This window comes from Marmota monax, unplaced genomic scaffold (assembly GCF_021218885.2).
Source record: "Marmota monax isolate L192 unplaced genomic scaffold, Marmota_monax_Labrador192_F-V1.1 WCK01_AAM20220418_F8-fsc00007, whole genome shotgun sequence".
Lineage (NCBI taxonomy): Eukaryota > Metazoa > Chordata > Mammalia > Rodentia > Sciuridae > Marmota > Marmota monax.
The window spans coordinates 5,085,055-5,109,142 of record NW_026692781.1 but is presented as its reverse complement, the minus strand read 5'-3'; the positions used below and the strand labels follow the sequence as shown (position 1 = coordinate 5,109,142).

The window sequence follows — 24,088 nt, the reverse complement described above, 5'->3', positions numbered from 1 at the left end:
ATACAGTACATACAAAAAAGATGAGATAAAACTCCAGTCAAAGACACTATCCTGAAAACGTTTTGTCCAAATTTAAAAGACTGAAGAAAGAACAATGCATTTCTGTGTTTCAAGTTAAAATATGATGTTTAAGGTACATATTTTTGTTTGTTTGCTTTTGTTTTTTGTACTGGGTATTTAACCCAGGGACATTTTACCTCAGCCCTTTTTGTGTTTTATTTTGAGATGGGTCTCATTAAATTTCTGAGGCTGGCCTTAAACTTGCAATTCTCGTGTCTCACCCTCCTAGAAAAGCTGAGATTAAAGCATGCCACCACACTAGCTTCATGTGTGTCATTTTTAAATGATTCCTCACTTTAACCAACTTTTTCAACTATCCACCTACTGTCAAACTCATCAGTGAGTAGGTCCTCCAATGCACTTCTTAATTTCTACACATTAAGTTTATATTTTAGCCCATGGAATTATTTTATTCAGCCCTTAAATTAAACAATATTGAAGAACAAAATCCAGTGAAGCAAAGTATGCTGTCTTTTAGTACTTCTCAATGAATGAAAAAAAGGTAATTTAATAAGTAAAGGAGGGAGTAGGGGTGAGGGTAGGACCCTTTCTCAAATTATTCACACCTGAGATTCTGAAAAGCAACCTCCTTATACTGCCACTTTGAGCCAATGAATCAGTGATATTGATGGGACAGTGCTAAAGGATGTTGGGATTAACCAAAAAGAGAGAGAGAATAACTGTCCTATGTAATTGAAATCAGAAGATGAATAAGCAGAATACAACTGATCAAAATCACTATTCTCCTGACACTGCTTTAAATACTCCTGTGTTCTTGTGAAAAACGCCTTTGGGTTTATAATGAAATAATTAGAACTTCTATTTTTACCAAAATTGTTACTTTCCTCACTACAGATAAAAGCAATGATTCAGTGTTAAATGAAATTCACTCATCAACAAATATTTAGGAGAACCTACTAAGGGTCAGGTATTCTACTAATCTCTAAGAATAAAGCCAAAAAAAAAATCAAGATATATATTATATCTCTTTGTCCACGGAGCTTAACATCTAAACAAGTGTGTGGTAAGGGATGTTAAAGGGAAAATTCAAGAATCTCAAGAACAAATAAAGCTAGTATACAATTCAAGAAAGACTATCCTGAGTATGTGATGCTTAAACTGAGACCTATAAAATGTAATAAGAATTAGGATGAGCCAAATACACTAGACACAAGGGAACAAATGGTGTTCAGGTAAAGGAGCAATAATGTAAGAGAAGGGTAGAATCATTTGAACAAAGAAGGGTAGAATCATTTGAACATGCAGAAGATGGGATAATATAAATGAGGCTAGAGAATGACACATCAGCAACATTGGGAGTAATCATGTGACAAGAACAGCAAGCCATGGGGGCGGGAGGGATAAGAGAGAAAACATGATTTAGTTGCATAGCATGGAAAGGAACTACAGGAGAGTGGTGATGAGTAGAAATAAAGAAATATGGAGATGACACTGGTTTGAACTGTGGAACAGTGGTATAAAAACAGAAATGAATGGAAGTAGCTATAAAGATATTTAGAAAGTTAAAATGACAGAGTTGGTTATGTTTGCTGTATCTACAAGAAATAAAAAGAAGTAAAGATGACTTGCAGGTTTTTAGGGTATCTTTAGATGGCTAAACAGTGGTAAAAAAAAAACACACACACACTCATATGTTCATGCACATACACATAGAATAAGTTTTTTTAAAAAAAAAAGCTTGATATAACTAACGAGTTTGTGCATTTGAAGTGTTTAAAGACATCCAAAAATATTCCAACAACTAGTTTTATCAGCCAGACAGAAGATCAATCTGGAATTTTCAGTATCTACAGATATTCCTATAGTTATGTGATGCATGGTTTTAAATTACATTTTATACAAACTGTTTCATAAGACAAATTGTAAAATTCAGGGGCATGGCAAATCATGAGTTATGGCTGGATTCACAATTAGCATGGAGTATAAAAATTAATATAACAAAGTAAAGGCATTGAGTAGGGATCCTGTACCACTAGAAGGCTTTTTCCTTTTAGTCTAGCTATTGCTATAGTCATGTAAATTCTCATTGCATCAGCTCAATATTTACTAACAGTATAGCTCAAATGTTCAAATACTGCCTAGAGGCTAGGAATGTAGCTCAGTGGTCGAGTATTTACCTAGCATTGGGTTCAATCCTCAGCATATCATATAAAATAAAACAAAACAAAACATTATCTAATCACATTTTAAGCAAAGTCTACAAAGAAGCTATTGAAAAATTTTTTTAATGTTAAAAACAGAGATCCTGGGGCTGGGAATGTGGCTCAAGCAGTAGTGAACTCACTTGGCATGCGTGGGGCAATGGGTTCGATCCTCAGCACCACATAAAAATAAAATAAACATGTTGTGTCCACCAAAAAACTAAAAAATAAATATTAAATTCTCTCTCTCTCTCTCTCTCAAAAAAAAAAAAAAACAGGGATCCTATTGTAATATCTGTAGCTACACAATATATTTAAGGATCATTCTGATATCCTTAATGTAAAAATAGGGAACACTTATAGTGCTTTTAGAAAAGCAATATATATATATATATATATATTATCAAATGCCATGCTACTATTTAAAGAGAAAAAAGCAAAGTTTGAAGGATGTTGAAGATGTTTTAGACACTGGCTTGGAGATAATGTAATCTACTGTAATATATTTAACACGTGATCACCTGAGTCCTGGACAATATTTGAACATAACAATTTCAATAGAATGATGAGAGTGAACACTAAATTGAGGTAGGTAAACTGAGATGGGTTAATGAGTGCCTGAAAGACATAAAAAAACTTTCTCAGGAAAGCTGATGATTTTAAAAAAAAGAAGAAGAAGCAAACTCACACATCTTTTCCCCAAACATACTTCCTTAAAGACCAAATGCAAACCATACTTAAGCACAACTAAATTACTTAGTCAAAAAAAAAAAGAGATTCTTTTCAAAAGAGCAGATACTAGACTGGGGTTGTGGCTCAGCAGTACAGTGCTCACCTAGCACCTATGAGGCACTGGGTTCAATCTTTAGCACCCATATAAATAAAGAAAATAAAGGTATTAAAAAAAAAAAGCAGATACTGCACTCCGGTTAGAATAGCAATCATCAAGAATCCAAATAACAATAAATGCTGGCAAAGATTGGGAGTAAGACTGTAAACTGGTACAACCACTGTGGAAAGCTGTACTGATGTTCCTCAAAAGACTAGGAATGGAACCACCCATATGACCCAGGTATCCCACTCCTTGGTATTTATCAAAAAGCACTAAAATTAGCATGCTATAGTTATACACACATTCCAAAGTGTACAGAACATTTCACAACAGCAAAGTTATGGAACCAGCCTAGGAGCCCAGCAACAGACAAATGAATAAAGCAAACATGGCATATTTACATAATGGAGTTTTCTCAGCCACAAAGAAGAATGAAATTATGTCATTTAGTGGTAAATGAATAGAATTGGAGAACATCATGCTAAGTGAAATAAGCCAGGCTCAGAACATCAAAGGTCAAATGTTTTCTCTTATAAGAACCTAGAGGTGGTGAGGGTAGGGAATGAAAAAAGGAGATCTCACAAAACATAGGGCAGACCAACAGAGAAAGGAGAATGAGAAAGAGGGATGAGAGGAGGGCATGGAAAGTACTGAGGAAGAAAATCTATCAAAGTATGCTATGTCCATATATGAATACATCACAATGAATCTCACTTATATATAATTATAATATACTGATTGAAATAATACTAGAAGAAAGATCAGTAGATCAGAAGGAAGGAGGTGAGGATGGAAAGGGAAGACAGTAAAAAGTGAGACTGATCAAATTATGTTATGTCCAGGTACATATATGACATAAAGAATCCCACTATTATGCATAATTATAATATATCAATAAAATTTTTAGAGCAGATACTTCTATTTTAAAAGTTTTCTAGTTTATGAATTAAAAATTCTATATTTGAAGTCTTTCTCTAAATATGATCCTATATAACATTAATACAATTAATGACAGATACTATTCAAAAAGAAAAAATCAACAAATATAGTTAAATCTCTAAGAAAGAAAGAAAAGGTCATGCTACATAAAGTCAGAAAAACTATAATGTAAAGCAGCTTTTAAATTTTTCTTTAAAAAAGTAAAGAGGTATATTGCTTAATATAAACAATACATTATGTTCCCACTACACCTGCACAAAGAAGGCAAAATCATATCATGGGTAGAAAGAGCATGGGCTTTTAAGTCAGATACTCAACCTTATCACTTAGAACTATATGACAGAGACCATGACTTCAAATCACTAAGACACAGTTGCCTCATCTATAAAATGGAGTCAACAATATTTGCTTCATAGAATTAATGGCAGTTAAACGAAATAAAGCATAAAAGTACTTAAAAAAGAGCCTGACAGATGGAGAATGTTCAAAAGATGGTAGCTATCATAATTAGCCAGCTATTATTACATATAAGGCATTAAGTCTTACAGTGAGCATATATCAATGTTTAGGATACAATGTCATTTCTGAATACAGACTGTGAGTATACTGAGAAAATAGAAGCTAATATGAACAAAGGTACAACAGTGGAACAAGGCAAAGCTCAACTAAAAAAAATCTCTTCTCCCCAAAGAATGGGTGGGTCCTATGACTTAATCTGAGATATTGCTTATTATTTGTTTTTAAGTTTAGCTCCAGGGACAAATAAATGAAGACAAAGTCTTCTCATGTGATTGTGCCAAGGTGAAAAACAAAGGTTCTCACCTCAGGAAACAAGAAATCTTCCTTGGCTCTGTCATTTGCTAGCTGTATAATCTATAGCAAATGTCCTAATTTTCCTAAGCTTCAATGTACTTTATCTTTAAAGTGATGATAATAATGCCAATCTCAGAGAGTTGTTGAGAAGCTTAACTGAGATATTATATGAATAGTATTCAACACAGTGCCCAGTACATACAAATATTCAAGTAATATAAATGATGTAAGAGAAGTTAAAATGAAGGACCACTGAGAAATAAGAATGGGCAAAGATAGGGCTGGGATTGTGGCTCTGTGGTAGAGTGCTCGCCTAGCATGTATAAGGTACTGGGTTTGATCCTCAGCACCACATAAAAATAAAATACAGATACTGTGTCCACCTATAACTAAAAAATAAATGTTTAAAAAAAATAGAACAGGCAGAGATAGAGAAATATATGACAGGTCAAGAAGTTTACCTTGTAGTTCACTTTTAATAAGGCAACTTTCCATCATGTATAATAGTACAGTGACCATAATATCCAGCAGCTGACATTCTTCTGTTACCTGTCTGGCTAGCTCCTCATTGCTGAACAACTGAACACTAATATGCACAATTCTATTAGACATTGTGTCTGATTCATGACTTTTCTTCAGTGTTTTCATAATGAAAGCATAATGTTGAACAAAAGTTTTTGTAAAAGCAACCTGCAAATAGGGAGGAAAACAATACATTAGTTTAACTGAATTTAAAATACAAATATAATGTTGAAAATATTTTAAAGCTATTACTAAATTGTGATGAAATCCAAAGTAATTAAAAAATAATTCAATGATGATGGTAGTCCTAAGTCAGATTTTCCCTTTTTCAGAATATCAGCAAATATTTTGATGGTTAAAAAAATTTAGTTTTAAAGCAATTGCAAACACTATGGTTTAAGAATACAGAATTTCGCTGTGTTCACAAGTATCAATTTACTAAGGTCTAAGGATATGTCTTTGTTATGTGCTGCCTACTTTAACAACAAAATCTAAAGTCTAAGCCACAAACCACATGGAGAATTTAATACTACTAAACAAGTGAGTCAGTGTGATTACTCCACAAGTAAAAACTTTTATTTGATATGAAAGCAGAAAATGATCTGACTAAATGTCTAAAGTGCTATTTAGTTTACTTTTATTTCCTTCATATGCAGGAAGTACATTTCCTCTGTCATAATTTTTAAGAAGAAATAAAGACACCATAACAACTATACCATGCTTTCTTTTTTCATACATTGAGGTATGTAACTTTGCCATTAACAACCACACGATAATAAATGATGAGTTCAAACCCTCTGGAACTAAAAACTTCTACCTACATTCATACCTGAGTCAGTAACTATTCTCTTTAACAACTGTGGCCACCAACTATTAACCTTGTGTTTTTCCTAGTCTAGTCTAAATTCAGCTACCCCATTAAACTTTATCATAGCATTTTATACTACCTTTCTTTCAGAGAATTTAGAATAATTTCTAACTACATATTTACCTCTACATTTGTGTTTTTAATGTTTGTCCCCCAGCATTCCCTTCAAGTTCTACAAAGACTTTTTGAATTCTTAAGAGAAACCTAAGGTCCTGTGTGCGTTTTGTGCAGACCCTGTGGTAGCAAGAGAATAAGCAAATGTTTTCTTATGTTATGTCAATCCTTAGATTTATAATATAATAAGTCTCACCTGAGAAATACATTTTTAAAAAAAGATTTAATGATGACAAAGCAAAGTTTAGAAAAGAAAGAAAAATTATGATACCTTATACTCTTGATCTGGAAGCATGTTGAGTAAGAAAGTGACCATCTTCTGAGGGAATTCATACTTTATTGTCCAAAACAAAAGTTCTTCTAGAAAACTTTTATGCTTCAATACATCCATTATGGATTGATCTGCTTAACAAAAAGAAAATTCATTTAATCCTTACTATAATTAACAGCACATCAAACACAAATACCTGAAATATCTAAAAATTAAGGACACCCTTTCTTTTTTTTTTTTTTTTTTTTAATTATTTTTATTTTTTTTTTAGTTTTCGGCAGACACAACATCTTTGTTTGTATGTGGTGCTGAGGGTCGAACCCGGGCCGCACGCATGCCAGGCAAGCGCGCTACCGCTTGAGCCACATCCCCAGCCCAAAGGACACCCTTTCAATAATGTAGTGATAATACCAATATTAAGTTCCTATAATCATATAAATAACAAAACACTTCATCTCTTTATTTTAATATAAATTAGTAATAAAATAAGTGTTAATTGTCCTTAAACAAGGGCCATTTATCTAAAATTTCTACAAAGATTCAAAATATATATTGAGCATTCCTCATCAAAAATTAGGGCTGGGACACTGGCTCAGCAGTAGCATGTGTGAGGCACTGGGTTTGATTATCAGCACCATGCATAAATAAATAAAATAAAGATCTATCAACAACTAAGAAAAAAATATTAAAAAGTTAAAAATGCTCCACATTTTTTAGCATATAACTAGTAAATTTTATGCCAAATTTCCAAAACCTGAAAAATACAAAAATTTGAAAGTGGTCCCAATGAATTCAGATAAGGGATATTCAGCCTGTAACTATTCAATAATACTTAATTAAAATAACAGTGATAATTTTAAGCTAAAAAGAAATATTGCTTAGGACATAATAACACCAAAATATTTCATTTCTAAAAAAAAAGGATAGATATCTTCTTTATAGGATTCAATAATTCATCTATTTATTTAAAAGAATTCCCATAAATGAGATACTAATATCACTACTAAAGGAAACTCCTTATGTGCTGCTTCCTCTAGTATATTACTTTTCTCTGGTAAGAATATATCCAAAAACGTATAAATAATTTTAGATATGTGTACTTGCACTGGGCTCAAGACGCCTTCTTCACATATAGGGGAAAAGGTAAGTGATACCCTTTATTTATAAAGATATTCAAATGCAGATTAAAGAGAAGGCCTATTTCTAAGAACAAGTGCCCCTCTATGAAGTCTAGGTACAGCACATTTCTGTATCTTATTTAATTCTCACAATTCACTTAGCACCTACAGAATAAAAATTTCTACATCCTTGCCATGCTTAGTCAACAGAAAATCTCAACAAGTATTTGATGAACTGGATAGTTTTAATACTTTTGCTATCTCTTTCACTTTCTCTAACTCATATTTTTGCTCACTAATTTTTTTCCTTGAAAATGATAAGGACACAGCAAATGTCAACTGTGCAGAATTAGATGGAAGATTGGGGCAGTGGGGGTGTCAGTAATACACACTTCAAAATAGTCAAGTATAGCCCTATACATCACAGTTCAAATATCTTGCAGGGTAACCTTGTAGCAATTTCTCAATTAACACTATCTTAGTTCACAGTTCTATTATTAAGCAATAATGTCCACACCACATCTCCTCAGGTAGTAGGTCTAAAAGAGTAACAATGTAGGCTCAATATGCCATCACTTGATTCTTTTATAAAACACAGTGAGTTTACTAAATCTTGAATTGGTTAATATTAGATATGACTTTAGCCCTATTTCTTTATGAATAACTAAAGAAGAAAACAAATCCCCAAAAAATCTTGTATGTTCTGGAAATAAATTCCTCTGGTGCAATCAGTATAAGCAATATGTAATAAGGATTAGGTGTAAATACAATTAGAGTTTTGTAATTATTTTTCAAAACTCAGAATTTTCTTCTTGTAAAACAGAAATCTTTTCCTCCTGAAACACCATCATTCCCATGGTGTGATAATGATTTAAAAACAGAAATAAACTAAGCTTGCAAGAAATGAGGCAAAATATATTCAAAGATCTATACTGACGACTCAAAGCTAAAAAGTAATAAAAGTAGGACCTAAGAGAATCAGATAACAGGAATAAAAGAATCATAACTTAAAAACAGAATATAATCAACAGCACATTTCAATACCTTATTTAATTCTCACAATTCACTTAGCACCTACATGACTAAAAATTTCAGACTACCAAATTAAAAAAAAAAAAAAATTCCTAAATAAATGCTCCTTAACATATTCACAAAGCTGAACACAACTAGTGCTATTAATCTTAGAATTCATAGTTATGTCTGCAAGCCTGCATTAGCCAAATGAAAAGTCTGAAGCCACCATCATTACTAATTGGCATGTACTTAGAAGGAAAATACATTAACTTTGTTTTAAATCAACAATCAATCTGAATGCACCCCAAAATGTTCTGACTTCTCTTAAAATGAGAATAACTGCAGTTACGAGGAATTCAATTTCTTTATCTTCAGGAAGGAAAAAAATGCAATGTCTTTGTTGATTTTCTTAAAATGGTGATGTCCGTCTCACAAGATTTTAAAGCTTGTGTTATATGTTTTATGTGTAATATTATGGAATGTGATTAGAAACGCTTCTATGATGGGGCTGGAATTGTGGCTCAGCGGTAGAGCACTCGCCAAGCACGTGCAAGGCCCCGGGTTCGATCCTTAGCACCACATAAAAATAAATAAAATAAAGATATTAAAAAGAAAAAACGCTTATATGACTTACCTGATTATATACTTTTAAAATCTTGTCATGACTTTTAACAATGCCTAATCTGCCTTAAGTTAAAATGTAAAAAGATATTTCTAAACAATCAGTGCAGTGTAAATGCATAAGTAAGGCAAGGTCTTAACTAGACTGAGGATCCAACCTCTGCAACCTCACTAACTCTTTTTCAGTAATCTTAACCACGTTAGTTAACACATTGTAAGCTTCAGTTTCTTCATCTTTAAAACTCAGGCTATGAATATAGACTGTGACTTTAACATAGTACTTGGCCTCTTGCCTTTCATTACATATTTTATTTCAGCTCACATGCAAATGTTGAATCAAATTCTTATAAAAACTAAACCACCCACTAAACTTCAGAAATCGTCCTTCAGAAGAAGAGCCTATAATGAAAATTACCCACTGCTTCCACCTTTCCAGGTAGTCCTATAAATGTCTCAATACACTTAATCAACAGCAAAAGAAAGAACTCTTTTCATCAAAATCATATTTTAACCATTAGAGACTCTATAATAGACCACATTAACCCAGAAAATGGATCATATTACAATTTAGACATCCCTGGCAAAAATCCAAAGCACAGGTTGCCCACTAATGAGAGTCAAGAAAAACAGTGCTTAAAAGTTTAGGCTCTAGGATTTGAATTAAGGATTTATTTCTTATTAGCTGAGATCTCTAACATACCTCCATTTCCTCATTCATAAAATGGAAGTAATACTAAAACCTACTTCATAATGGTTACTTTGAAAATTAAGTCAAATAATACAACAAAGTGCTTAGCATTGTATCTAGCACATATAAAACAATTTAATGAGTATGGTAGCCCTGTAATCTCAGCAGTTCGGGAAGCTGAGGCAGAAGGATCACAAGTTCTAGAACAGTCTCGGCAACTTAGTTTCAAATAAAAAGGGCTAGGGATGTACCTAATGGTAGGGCATTCCTGGGTTTGATCCCCAGTACCTCCCCAAAAAAGAAAAGCCAATAAATATTTTACCCATTATTATTACTAATCTATTCCCTTACTGTAGGCATATCTACCTCTTGCTTTGACTAAACACGTTTAGTTTTTCATTAGCCTTTACTATGTGTTTAATGCTATTCATTCATTGCCATTGTACATTGTGTTTCTGTATTTCTCTCCCCTGTTTCTCCTTTGCTCCTCCTTTCCACTCTAGAAAATGCATACTACAGATTATAAAAAGATGAAAACCAAACTAAAACTCTACACCAAAAACACTGGATCCAAATCAATTAATTAATGAAAAAAACCTTCTATTTGAGGACTCATATGATAATGCTCGTTTTATGATAACAAACAATGAACTAAATCCTAGTAGAGTTTTACTTGCTTTTGAGGTCCCTGCAACTACCTCCTAATAACACTTCCTCCAACATTAGATAAATCTAACAATATAACTGTCCCTTCAAAAAAAATTTGATGTCACTGTGGCTCTAGTAACCATCAAGTGTCCTTAGTGATCAAGGATTTTTTGGGGGCTGGGCATTTTGCTCAAGGAAAAAACAGAATATACACACACATAAACACACTCTCTCAATTTATACCAATGATACTTTATTTATACCTTTGGTGCCACTGCTCAGTTTTACCCTCTTTCTCTTGCCCAAGCCTTGACTCCCATCCTGATCCTCCTGGAGGGGGAAAAAAGCATTAGATTTATAAATAGTCATATTCATAAATTTATACATTTTATATAAATATAAATGTGCTTAAAACATAATATTTGCATGCTTATACACATATATAATTAAACATAATAAATGCATGCTTATACACTATTAAACATATTTCACTTTTATGTATTTACTATAAAAAATCTTTTTATGCTAATTTTATTTAAATATATAGTGAAATATCCTTAGTGTTAAAATACAAAAGCTCTTAGGGCTGGGGTTGTGGCTCAGCGGTAGAGCACTCGCTTAGCACGTGTGAGGCCCTGGGTACAATCCTCAGCACCACATAAAAATAAATAAATAAAATAAAGGTATTGTGTCCAACTACAACTAAAAAATAAATATTTTTAAAAAAATACAAAAGCTCTTAAACTTAACCTATGCTTCTAATGGAAGCTTCTTAAGCACCCCAAAATGCCAAAATAAAAATTTTCCTAACCTCATATACATGACAATAATTACACTCAGAAGTTAAGAGAATAGGGAGAAAGTTATCATAGAAAAAAAGAGAAAAAGGGAGAGGACTAAAGTAATGAATAGGATAAAAGCTTCAAAGAGTTTGAGACAAAATGAATTCAAAAAATCAAATTCTGAAAAAAAAAACATAACGCATTAGAAGCTGGAGTTGACAGTTTAAAAATAATAGAATAATAATAATAAATCAAAATACGCCTAGGAAAAAACAAAGAAGGAAATATAGGCATTTTTGTTCACATGTGATACATGCATTCCTGAAAACCCTCACACTTAAAATAACAAGGATTATGGGAGAAAAAAGGGTGAGGGGAAAACCACTCACAACCTACTCAAGTTTGTAACCAAAAAAGTAATAGAAACAATAACTGGTACCTGGGGAGATAATTTGTATGCCCAGGCAAACACCTTGACATGGTTCAGGCTGTCTCAGAGGATGCTGACACTGCACAGCAGCAAAATGGGCATCAGCCAGATGAGACAACACATAGGGAAGAGAAGCAGATGCAGGAGCCTGCCACTGTGAAAGTCATATAAAGCTACAGGTGCACCTATTTAGGGAGGTAATTCTAGGTATAAGGGCTCACTTCTAATTTTCTTAAAATGTTATTGGAAAGGCTTCTAATATCTTTGTAATAGAGCTCAGGATTTTCCTATTCATCTACAGGTTATGATTCTACCCCACTATTCCATCTCTCCTAAATCAGGAATTCTACATATAAAACAAAAACTTCCATTTTATACTTCCTTTCCCTATATCAAATGCATATCAGTCAACTGGTATTATAAGACATATGTGTTAATATTTTGGCATAGATTTAGTTCTAACCTGGTGGCAGGTTAGAACTGTAGTAAAAACTTCCAAATACTTTCTCAATCAGAGTTGATTAAACCTCCAAAGTAGAAAAGTAGTCTGAGCTTCCTGCTACAGCTTGATTTATTGGAGTTGCTTCTTTGGCCTATACTTCATATCCTTTAGAGGGTTTCTGTCAAATCCAGCATCATTCCTCAGGGTTATTCTCTAGGTTTTCCGGAGCTACCATTTAGCTTACTTATTCAGCATTTATTGAGCACTTCAATATTCCTGCCCTGTTAATCCCTCACTTTGTCCAGTCTCTATGGCCATCAACCTGGCAGCAAGACTATCAAATTACACTCTCCTCCTCCTCTACCACTCTAACCTTGCCCCAGGAGAAATTCAGCAGAATGAAATTTGGATTCTTGACAGACAGAAAAATGTGAATATCATGCCACAGGGCCCAAAGAATTCAGATTTAAGATTTCAACTAATAGCAATTTATGAAACTATTCTCCCAGACCTGAGACAAAAGACAAAGTTGGAAAAAATATGTTAAGTCCCAGGTTAGAATCACACCATAAATTTCAAAAATAAACTTCCCTTGTAAAAAGTATCCTTGATCCAGTAATGGCCATGGCAATATGAAGTTTTATAAATTTTCTGGCCTTCTAGTCTTAAAGAACAAGTAGAAGTAGCCAAGCAAAAGAAGGAAAAGTCATTCCGAGAAGAAAAGAGATGGCAGAGTTTTTTGCCTGTGGTATATTGCTTGTCTAATACAGACAAGGCCCTGGATTCAGTTCTTACCAGCAAAAAAAAAAAAAAAAAAAAAAAAACAGAGGGGATGTGGCTCAATGGTTAAGCACCCCAGGGTCCAATCCCTGGATAGGGGGGCGGGGGTGCGGGCTGGGGGGATAGGAGAGGAGGAAGAAGAGAAGATAAAGAGGAGAAAGAGCATGAACTAAGGTACAAAGACAAAAATCTGGAGACATGGACCACGGGATTGGACTTAATATCATGGTATGCAAACACAACTAGGACAATAGATTATCTTCATCTATGGTGGTGGAAAAATTAGTACTCTTGCACACTGATGGTGAAAGTATATAGTACAGACTTCTGAATGACAAGTTGATAATATATGTCAAAACTCCTTACAGTGTTTTTAACACAGAAATTCCAATTCTAAGAATTTTTCCTAAAAAAGTAATGAGACAACTGAATAGGAAGTATGTACATGACTATTCATATAACAATATTATGTATAAAAGCAAAAGAAAACAATCTCTGGCTTTTAAGAGAAGATGGATAAGTAAATAAAATATAGCACACCTGCACCATAAAAGAAAAAACAATGCTAGAACTCTATATTCATTGTTACCAGATGACATTCAAAAAGCATTACTGTGAAAAAAGCATGTTATGTACAATAACATATGGAATAAGAAATCATTTAAGCAATCTACACAAATAAAATGTTAATATATTCATTATAGTCAAAATTATCATTGGTGGAAAAAAATGATACAAGACTATAGCATGAAACCATTAAAATAGTCTATGTATTAAGATCTGTTAGAATGCAGATGTTTTATATATATACGTATATATATATGTATGTATATATGTGTGTATATGTGTGTATTTATGTGTGTGTATGTATTTATTTATTTACTTGTTTGTTTATATTCATGAAGTTCTTCTGATATGCTGACCTCTGAAATATTTTTAATTGTCTTCCCTTTCAAAGTGACAAATGTGGTTTTGCCAAAATGGTTTGAGTATCTCTGAGAGTAGACTACATCTTGTCCCCTCTTGGCCAGGATTCTTCATTCTGTTATACTGTGATAGCACCTAGCCTGATGTTCAGAGTGCACAGTGAAATGTTCTAGACTACAAATTAAGGTAGAAGTCCTGATGTACTTTTTCTTAAGAACTTAAAATAGAATGCAGATGTTTATAATGAGTTACCTCTACGTGACAGAGTTATAGCTCATTTTATCATCATTTTTCAATATTTATTTCCTATTTATTCAACAATTAATATGGGTTGTAGTTTTAAGTTAATAAATATTTATTAAGAAATACTGCCTTGATTTCTAATCTCAATCACAACAAACTGCTCAAGATGATGGACTACTGTGTCATCTAAATATGATATTTTTATTTTGAGAAAGAACAGAAATAACTCCCAAAGGTTGGAATTTCAGACACTAAGGAAGATCAAAGCAAAAAAAAAAGTCATCATGACCACAATTTTCCATCCTTTCAAATTCATTATTGGGAAATGAAGTTCTTCCCATTTATCCATGAGGAAACAGTAGAGGACACTGGGAAGAGGGTTTAACTGATAAGGTGAAATAAAATGAGTACAATCCTGACTCAGCATTTGTACAGGCCCCAGACTTTTTTTTTAATATTAATTTTTTATAGTTGTAGTTGGACACAATTTTATATATATATGTATGTATACGTATATACGTGTATACATATATATATATATATACACACACATACACACACACACACACACACACACACAAAGCAGGTATGCTATACTTTATTTACTTATTCATCTTCTCTTAAAACCCAGGGCCTTGCATGCGCAAGGAGTGTGCTCTACCGCTGAGCCATAACCCCAGCCCCCTTCTAGAATTTTACTAGTCCCTGGGGGCAAGGCACCATTGCTGCAAGTGTTTCTGGGACAAACTATGGACATAGGTGCAAATTATTTTAGAGAAGAGACAATTAGACCTGAGACAAGAAAAACATATTCAACTACCAGTATATAAAATCCCTATATAATATATTCATTATAGCAAAACAGTTATCATGACCACAATAAAGAGTTTCTCAATTCAAATTAGTCCTTTTTTTCTTTGATGAATTACTAAGCAAATGAAAAATACAAACCCCATAAAAAGAAGTCAGGTAAATTCACAGCTGATTAAAATAATACTCAAAAAAATGAGACTATTTAATAAAAATAAAATCCAAGAGATCTTGAAAAACTGGAATAAAATAAAACTTAAAGATTTAAGTAAACCACTGTAATCTGAGACTTTAAATCAACTTTACAAGAACAAAGGAAGCTTTAACTTGTTAGTTGTGAACTGGAAGGGGAGGGGAGTGAACACCCTAGGCATTTTATTTGACCACTGTGGCTCCTGCCAACAGTTTAAAATAGCTACTAATAGGCTAGCAAAAAACTTTAGGCCTAAATGAAGGCACAGTATTCTTATCAAAAGATGTCTCTTCACTGTGCACAGAACCAGATCATAGATTTTAAATGGAAATGAATTTACTAAATAGATGAAAAGAAAAAGCTATGCACAACAGAGAATATTAAATAAAGGTAGATATTTAAAGGGATATTGTAAGGGTCCGGCGAAGCGTCGGAGAAAGAGACCACCAAGTGACCACTCATGCAATTGGTAGAAGGGGATTTAATGATCTAGCATGCTAGGGCTCCGTGCCCATTCAAGAAGGGAGAACAGCCCAGAGCCCCGAGCAGGGGCTGAGCACTGCTTAAGTACACTTTTTTGGGGGAGGGCGGGGATTTTACATACATCACAGTCTCCTTTAACAAATCATTATACACCGCGGGAAAGTCAAACAACAATTCTTAGACTTGATTAGTACATACATTGGCGGGAACAGGTCGGGCGGGGGTGATAGGTCAGTTCTAAACGGGGTACACATTCAAACTGATTGGTCTAGACCCTGCAATGCCTACATGCGAGATCACACAGAGCCCTGAATTATTAAACAACCAAGCAATCAGGGGGAATATTTACTGGGCGGTTCCAAGCATTGTCTTAACAGCTACAGAAATTTCAGGTTTTGCAGGTAGCATAGAAACCTAACAATACCTAATCCTTTACATTTTAACTCAGACCTTGCAGCTTAGAAACTTTACAATACCCGGTCTTTTACCCTTTAACTTTTACGCTTTAACTTCAATTTCTTTTACCCTTACAATATCATATGGCAATTAAAATAAAAATCTCTCTAGAGGACAAAATAAGAATAAATGTGTGAAATTATACAATATTGATAAGAAATTCCTAATAATAAGAACTGTTAAACAAAGGAACAAGTTGGCCCATAAACTAGGTAAGCTCACTACCACTGGAACTGTTTACAGAGAAGCTTACCAATTGTCAGGAATGTTGTAAAATCAATTCCTGCACTGGAAAAGAAATATATTAGATATGTCTAAGACCTTTCTCACCAAAAGTTTACGTGATTTTCTACCTCACCCCTCCCCATTAATGTAATTTATGATTACAAATTAAAATTTAACTTTATATCTTTTGAAGTAAAGCTATTTTATTTCTTATTCATTTATGAAAAAACATCTCCAATTTTCAATTTCAATAATCCTACCTTTGCTAATATTTAGCAAATTTGTTTTAATTGTTCTTTTGGATTCTGTCTTTAATAAAGGTGAGAATATTCAGAGCCTATCTACACAGTGACTTATTTTATTTTGCTAATGATTATCTCTCAATTATGTGAAAGTATGCAAGAAAAAAAGACTAGAAGTAAACAAGCAAAATTAATAAACAATGGTTATTTCTGTATGGTAGGCCTGAAGGTAAATGTTTTCTTCCTTGTACTTTTTTATATTTTCAATTTTTTAACAATGAACATTCATTCACCTGATCATAGTTCCCCAGGAGAAAAGTGTTTTAAATTATTTCACTTATATTAATAGCTAAATACATCAAAGTTACAGAAATTAATGATCTGGTCATTGCAAACAGACAAATAAATACTGCTAAAGGAAAAATATCACAGTGAATAATCTTCTCTTGAAAAGTTCTTTACCTAGGGGCTGGGTATTGTTATAGCTCAGTGGTAGAGTACTTGCCTCGAATGCATGAGACCCTGGGTTCAATCCTCAGCACCACATATAAATATATAAATAAATAAAAATAAAGATATTGTGTCCATCTACAACTAAAAAAATATTTTAAAAAAAGTTCTTTACCTAAAAGATCCTATTTCTTCTAAGAAACTTTCTAATTAGACCCACTTATATATAAAATAATTTACTTTTGATTTGGATTATGGTTATAAATTAAAACAAATAAGGATATAAATTTAAATCTTAAAAATAATTCACATAGTTAAGATGTACTCTTAATATATTTTCTTTCTGGTTCCACACAACACAAACATTTTCTCCTCTTATTTCATATGAGCTACACAAAAAAAGAATAAGAAGTAATCGTATGAAGAATGTAATGTGTATAAATAGCACTGCTGAGTACATAACGTTCTTTTCCTCTAGGGACAGCAGAGACCAATAGCTGACACAACTTGTATAATAAAATTAAGTAGACTGTGATATATATACTCCTTCAAATAAAACTGCAAAATAAAAAGTTATTAATAGTTTCTAATCTTTCTTCATTTTAAAAATGAAGTATTGGGATTAGATTATATCTAGAGTATCTTCCAATTCGAAATTCCAACTTATTTTTTTTTCTTTCTTTTGTTTTTTGTTTGCTTTGCTTGGGGGGGGGGAGGGTTGTTTTGTTGTTGTTGTTGTTGTTGTTGTTATTGTTTTGGTACTGGGGATGGAACCCAGAGCCTTACACACGCTGGACAAGTGATCTACTACTTAGCTACATTCCTAGGTCCTAAAATACTTTTTTAATTATTACAATTACCTCTACATTTTTTTTAGCAATTAAGATGATGCTGTCCTCTTCTCATCCTATCTTCCTTTACTTATGAAATTACAAGTATATAAAAACACAAAAAGGGTTTGGTTCATAATCCCATGGGTCTTACACAGTAAAGGTGCAGAAATTCTAGTCTTTAAGTCATATCCAGTTTTTCATAAAATGTCAAGTAGAAATACTAACATGCCATTTGTGCCTACAAGTGTCCGAAAAGAAACAGAGAAAGAGAGAGAGGCAGGCAGGCAGGCTGACTTCAAAGCCTTAATGAAATTTTTAAATGACATAAAATAGTTTTATCTTTCTATCTACCTTATCCCTTCATCTTTTTTCTCCTTAATCTGTATACTCCATTCTTTAATGATGCTTACATATTTAATCATTTTACATATTTAAATATTAAAAATTACATATTTAATAATGTATTATTAAATATTTAATAATGGCTACATTATTATTTTTAAGTAATTTTTTCTTAAAATTTTTTTATATTTATTTTTTAGTTGTAGTTGGACACAACACCTTTATTTCACTTGTTTATTTTTTTATGTGGTGCTGAGGATCATTTTAAAGTAATACATGTGAAAAATACTTTGAAAAGAATAAAAGTACAATACAAATTTAAAATAATGTCATTAGTTTTTAATTGGCTAAGTGGCAAATTTTATGTTTCCCTCTACAGGAAATACTCAATTAACACACTTCTTGCATATGATACCTAACCCAAATAGAAATTTCTTTTCCATGTAGGCCAACAGTCCTAATAAAATAATATCTCTCATTAATAAATAAGAAACAAATGCTGAGAGGAAACAGATGACCCTAACAATGACAAGCAGACAAATCACATAATGTTAGTTTCATTATTAAATTCAAAAGTATGTTTTACTCCTTTAGTTGCAATAAACAAAGCAAAATTTTATAATATTCCTTTCTTACTTTACAATGGTAAAAATAAACTACCTAAATATCTTTCAGTCTGAAATATGTGTTTTCATTGTCTCAATGTACAATAGCAGCCATTATTCTTTTCATTAAAATCCTTCAATAGTCATTATATGTCCATATTAATGGCTACATCATTATTTTTAAGTAATTAATTTTTTTTCTTAGATTTTTTTTATGTTTATTTTTTAGTTGTAGTTGAACACAACACCTTTATTTCACTTGTTTATTTTTTTATGTGGTGCTGAGGATCGAACCCAGGGTCTCGCACATGCGAGGCAAGCGCTCTACTGCTGAGCCACAACCCTAGCCCCAAGTAATTAATTTTTGTTGTTGTTATTGATGGACCTTTATTTTTATTTATTTATTTTTATGTGGTGCTGAGAATATAACCCAGTGCCTCACACATGCTAGGCAAGTGCTGTACCACTGAGCTACAACCCCATCCCGCTACATTATTATTTCATAATTAGGTACAGTTTTTCTCAGGAGAAAAATGCCACTGAAATAGAAAAATCGAAAATCAATCATTGGGATGTTACTTAGCTATAATCACTAGACATTACTGGATATCAAGAGAATCTGATGAAAAGAATAGCTAATGTCACAATGTGATTGTGGAAGTTATAAAACATGTTTACAAATTCTATGGCACTCCTCCCATCTACAAGTAGGATCTGTATATCCTCCCACTAAATCTGGGCTAATTGAAGTCACTTATAACTAATAGAATGCAGTGTAGTAACACAATGTAACTTCCAGGGCTAGTTCAGATATGGCTCTACAGGTTTTGTCTTGGGGTGATCTTTCTGGGAGAAGTCAGTCACTATGTAAAGACGTCTAATTTAAGACCACCATGCTGGAGAAGCCAGATGTAAACACTGATGAATAGTTACCTGAGCTCCCTCTGGACAGCCAGCACTGACTGTCAACTCTGAGAGTAAGTTATCTTAGACCTCCATCTGAGTTTGGCCTTGAAATAATCACAGATGCAGCCGACAACCAACTGCAATCACATAAGATATCCCAAGAGAGAACTATCCAGCTGCCTTGCCCAAATTCCCAAGTCATAAAATTATGAGCAAAATAAAATGATAATTTTAAGCCATAGTTTTCAAAAAATTTACTGCATACAATAGTCTAGTTATTGTAATAGTAACAAAAATGAACAGTGATTGACTCACTTTTCAGAAAGAACACTAGACCAGCAATTAGGAGATTTAGTGTCCAGTTTCAGTGCTACCACTCACTACATGAAATTCACTATGTGAGTGAATTGATTAATTCTAAAGAATTCAGCTTCCTCATCCATAAATAAGAAAATTAGACATGAAAAATTTCCAGGTCCCTTTTAGCTATAGCATTCATAATTTTTACAACATTTTAATTGCTCCTCCTAAATCTCATTTTTGCTCGTTACATCACATGATTGCCATAAAGCAAACATCTTAGTATATACATCAATAAAACATGAATATATATTTTATACAGAAAATTGTGATCACAATCTTTTTTTGGTGGGGGCAGGGGTGTTTACTGGGTATTGAACTCAGGGGCACTCAACCACTGAGCCACATCCCCAGCCCTTTTTTGTATTTTACTTAGAGACAGGATCTCACTGCGTTGCTTAGCACCTCACTGTTGCTAAAGCTGGCTTTGAACTCTCCATCCTTCTGCCTCAGCCTCCCAAGCCCCTCGGATTACAGGTATGTGCCACAGTGCCGAGCCACAATCTTAAGAGAGAAATTTTCCTGACATTGTCACTAAAACATGACTGGTCTTTCACTTTTCATTTTAAATGCTTGTGTAACTTTTATAATCAGAAAAAGTATAACCTATTAAAATTTAAGATATGTTATATGCCATGACCTCACAATTTCACATTTTAGAGAACTATTTGTACATCTACACAAAAAGAAATTAAAGCATTATATTTTTTTGTAAAAATTGGAAATTAAGAAAATGGATAAGTTGTGGCTTATTCATATTTTAGAACGTTATTTGGCAAACAGAAAGAATAGTATACAAAGATGGATTTATATAACATAGTAAATAAAAGCAGGTCACAAAACAATATACTGTTTTACAGTATTACTTACACACATGCATGTACATACACACACACACACACACACACTATACATTTTTGTAAAAATAGTTATTTAACTACACAGAAATGGGCCTGTCAAAGACATTCAAACTATTAACTAACGGAGGGGCCTGTATTAGAAAGGGTGGAGAAAAAACTTTTATTTGAATTGTCCAGCAAAAACAACTACAATGTATTCACATTACATCAGTAATTTTAATCTATATTTGGAAGCAAACTTCATTGTTTTTAAACCATGCATTAGTAACTAGTTCCTAAAAATATCAGCAGAGCTTGGGTTGTAGCTCAGTGGTAGAGCACTTGCCTAGCATGGATGAGGCACTGGGTTTGTTTCCCAGCACCAATAAAAAAAAAACTAAACAAAATAAAGGTATTGTGTCCATCTACAACTAAAAATGTTTAAAAAAAAAAAAAAAAAGAAAAAAGAAATATCAGCAGAAATTTCTATAGTGTGATCCATAATAACTCAAAAATTAAAATATCTGAATCCCTTATATACATAAGACAATAGGATAGAAAGCATACATAAAAATCCACATATATGCCTGGTCAATAACAGGGACCATTGCTAACATTAGAATTACCGTCTTTTAACAAAGAAATTAATGTTCAGAAGTTAAATGACTTTGCAAAAATCATAGGGATATTATGAGCAAAAATTCAAACTTAGTCTTGACTCTAAAGCTCAAGTTCTTTTCAGGGTATATATTGTAATGTCTTGAGGAATACATGAAGAACTAATTGCACACTAAAAGGAAACAAAATGATGATCCTAATGATGCGCTTAAAAAAAAATAAAAAAATAAAGTACATGTCCCTTCAATCAACTTCCAGTTAAATATTGTACTTCAAATTCTTCTTCCTTTTTTTTTTTTTTTTTGGTAATGAAGATTGAACCCAGGGGCACTTTATCACTGAGCTACATCTGCAGCCATTTTCATTTTAAGACAGGGTTTCCAAGTTGCTTAGGACCCTACTAAATTGCTGAGGCTGGCCGCAAATTTTCAATCTTCCTGCTTCAGTCTCCTGAGTAACTGGGATTACAGTGATTCAAATTCTTACATTTTCAAATGTCTAAATGATTTCATTTTTATTCCATTGGAAAACGTGATAAATGTAAAAACTACAAAAAGCTGTGGTTACAGGTATGCCCTATCTTGCCCAGCTCTAAATGGTTAATGTATTAACCCATTCAACCCTCTTAATATTCCTATGAACTAAAAACTAGTATCTCCATTTTATAGATGAGAAAATCTAAGCATGGAGAGGTTAAGACACTCGCCCAAGGTCACAATACTAATTAGTACAGAAGCCAGAATTCAAACTCAGGCAGCCTAATTTCAAAGTCAAATTCCTAAGGGCATACTAACTGCATGTCCAATCTGATGAAAATTCTTCAAAATTGTCCAAACTGAAGCTTCAAATGTTGCATTTTGGGGAGGATTTTTTGAGGGAAAATATTCATATAAAATTTAAATCCTAGGCATTAAATTAATTACAAGATCCTATAACAGAAACTATCCTTCCAAAAGAAGCATTTGGTATACTTGTGTATGCTTAAATGTAATTTTTTTAATTTTTAGCCATTAAAAGTATTATTCCATAGAAATATATATAAACTTTATAATTTTTTAAGAATACAGATTATAAACAAAAGTAATAAAGCAATTTTTTCATGTACTTACAAAATGAGATGATAATAAAGGATTTATTAGAAATATTTATTAACCAACAATATAAAAACCAAAATTTCTAATTGACGATCTACTTCCAAATATAGCACTTTTTTTAAGTAATCGTTCATGTAAGGCATTACCTTTATTATAGGATTAGAAAAATGATTACAATTCATATTCTGTTTCTTAAACGTTTTTATTAGTATATTATAGTTATTTGTAATAGTGGGGTTCATTTTGACATAATCATACATGCACAGAATCTAATTTGCTCCATTTCAGTCCCCAGTAGTTTCCTCTTTCCCCCTCTTCTTCCCTTCCCCTATTGACCTTCCTCTATTCTACTGGTTTTGTGTTATTTTTTAACTGATGCTTTATAGACATCCATATAGATGGAATTCACTTGAGGTATATTCATATATGTACATAGCATAATTTTGTAAATTTCATTCCATAGTTCTTCCCTTTTCCCAAATTCATATTCTTTTAATAATTTATTCTAGACTTAAATTTTTTAAGACAATTTCATTGAACATACAAAATTCATTGTACACAGATATATTTGGGGATATTTTCTTAGGAGAAAGATCCATCTCCTACTTTTATTTATTTTAGGGTGGTTCTTTTTTTAATTGGTGCATTATAATTATACATATTAGTGGGATTCACTGTTACATATTCATACATGTACACAATATAACAATATAAATTTGGTCTGTTTCATTCCCCAGTACCTCCTTATTCCCTCCCTCCTCCTTCCCCTTATTCCCTTTCTCTACTCAACTGGTATTCCTTCTACTTTACATCTCCCACTTTTAAACTGTAAAAAGAGAAATGAATTAGAAACAAGAAATAAAACTCTACTTGTAGTCCTTGACCTATTACTAAGTAATTTTATGGTCAGGCTTCCTAAAAAATCACTCTGAGGTTCCATGTTCTAGTCTAACCGAATGAGGAATTTAAATCAAATAATATACACAAATCTTTATACTTCTATAACTTTTTAAATTTTATTTTTTAAATTTTTAAACTTTAAGTCTCACCTCATCTGAAGAATCTACTTGTCCCAATGTTCCTGTTGCACCTGCAAAACCTTTAGAAGGGAGGAAAAAAAAGTTGCCCTTCATAGTTGTTATATATTGATTTACTTTAAAATTATTTTGAGACATATAAATATCAAAAAGCTAAGTTTTGTTGTATTAAGACACCTCGTTTTAACAGTTATCTTGGCAAAGGTCAACATTTATCTTAAATAAATTTGGGCCTAATAGGTTTAATACTTCAATGGAAAAATCTCAAGATTTAATAATTACAAATGGTGTTTGGTTTTTTTTTAGTTTTAAACCATGATT

At 32.6% G+C, this 24,088-nt stretch overlaps 1 protein-coding gene across 9 annotated transcripts in view; it reads right to left on the bottom strand.

The window, feature by feature from the left end:
- The window catches only part of Ubr3 (ubiquitin protein ligase E3 component n-recognin 3), a 228,214-nt gene that overhangs the window by 163,813 nt on the left and 40,313 nt on the right, over window positions 1-24,088 (bottom strand). For 8 of the 9 annotated variants that reach the window (XR_009227002.1, XM_058580166.1, XM_058580168.1 and 5 more), the window contains exons 5-8: window positions 23,780-23,829; window positions 10,934-11,000; window positions 6,582-6,712; window positions 5,268-5,496 (exon numbers count right to left, since the gene is read on the bottom strand). Coding sequence is in view for 8 of the 9 variants with exons in the window: in XM_058580166.1 (XP_058436149.1) it covers window positions 5,268-5,496; window positions 6,582-6,712; window positions 10,934-11,000; window positions 23,780-23,829 (477 nt within the window). In the remaining variant the exon portion in view is untranslated. The remainder of the gene's footprint in view (window positions 1-5,267; window positions 5,497-6,581; window positions 6,713-10,933; window positions 11,001-23,779; window positions 23,830-24,088) is intronic. The other variant, XM_058580169.1, reaches the window with a different exon arrangement.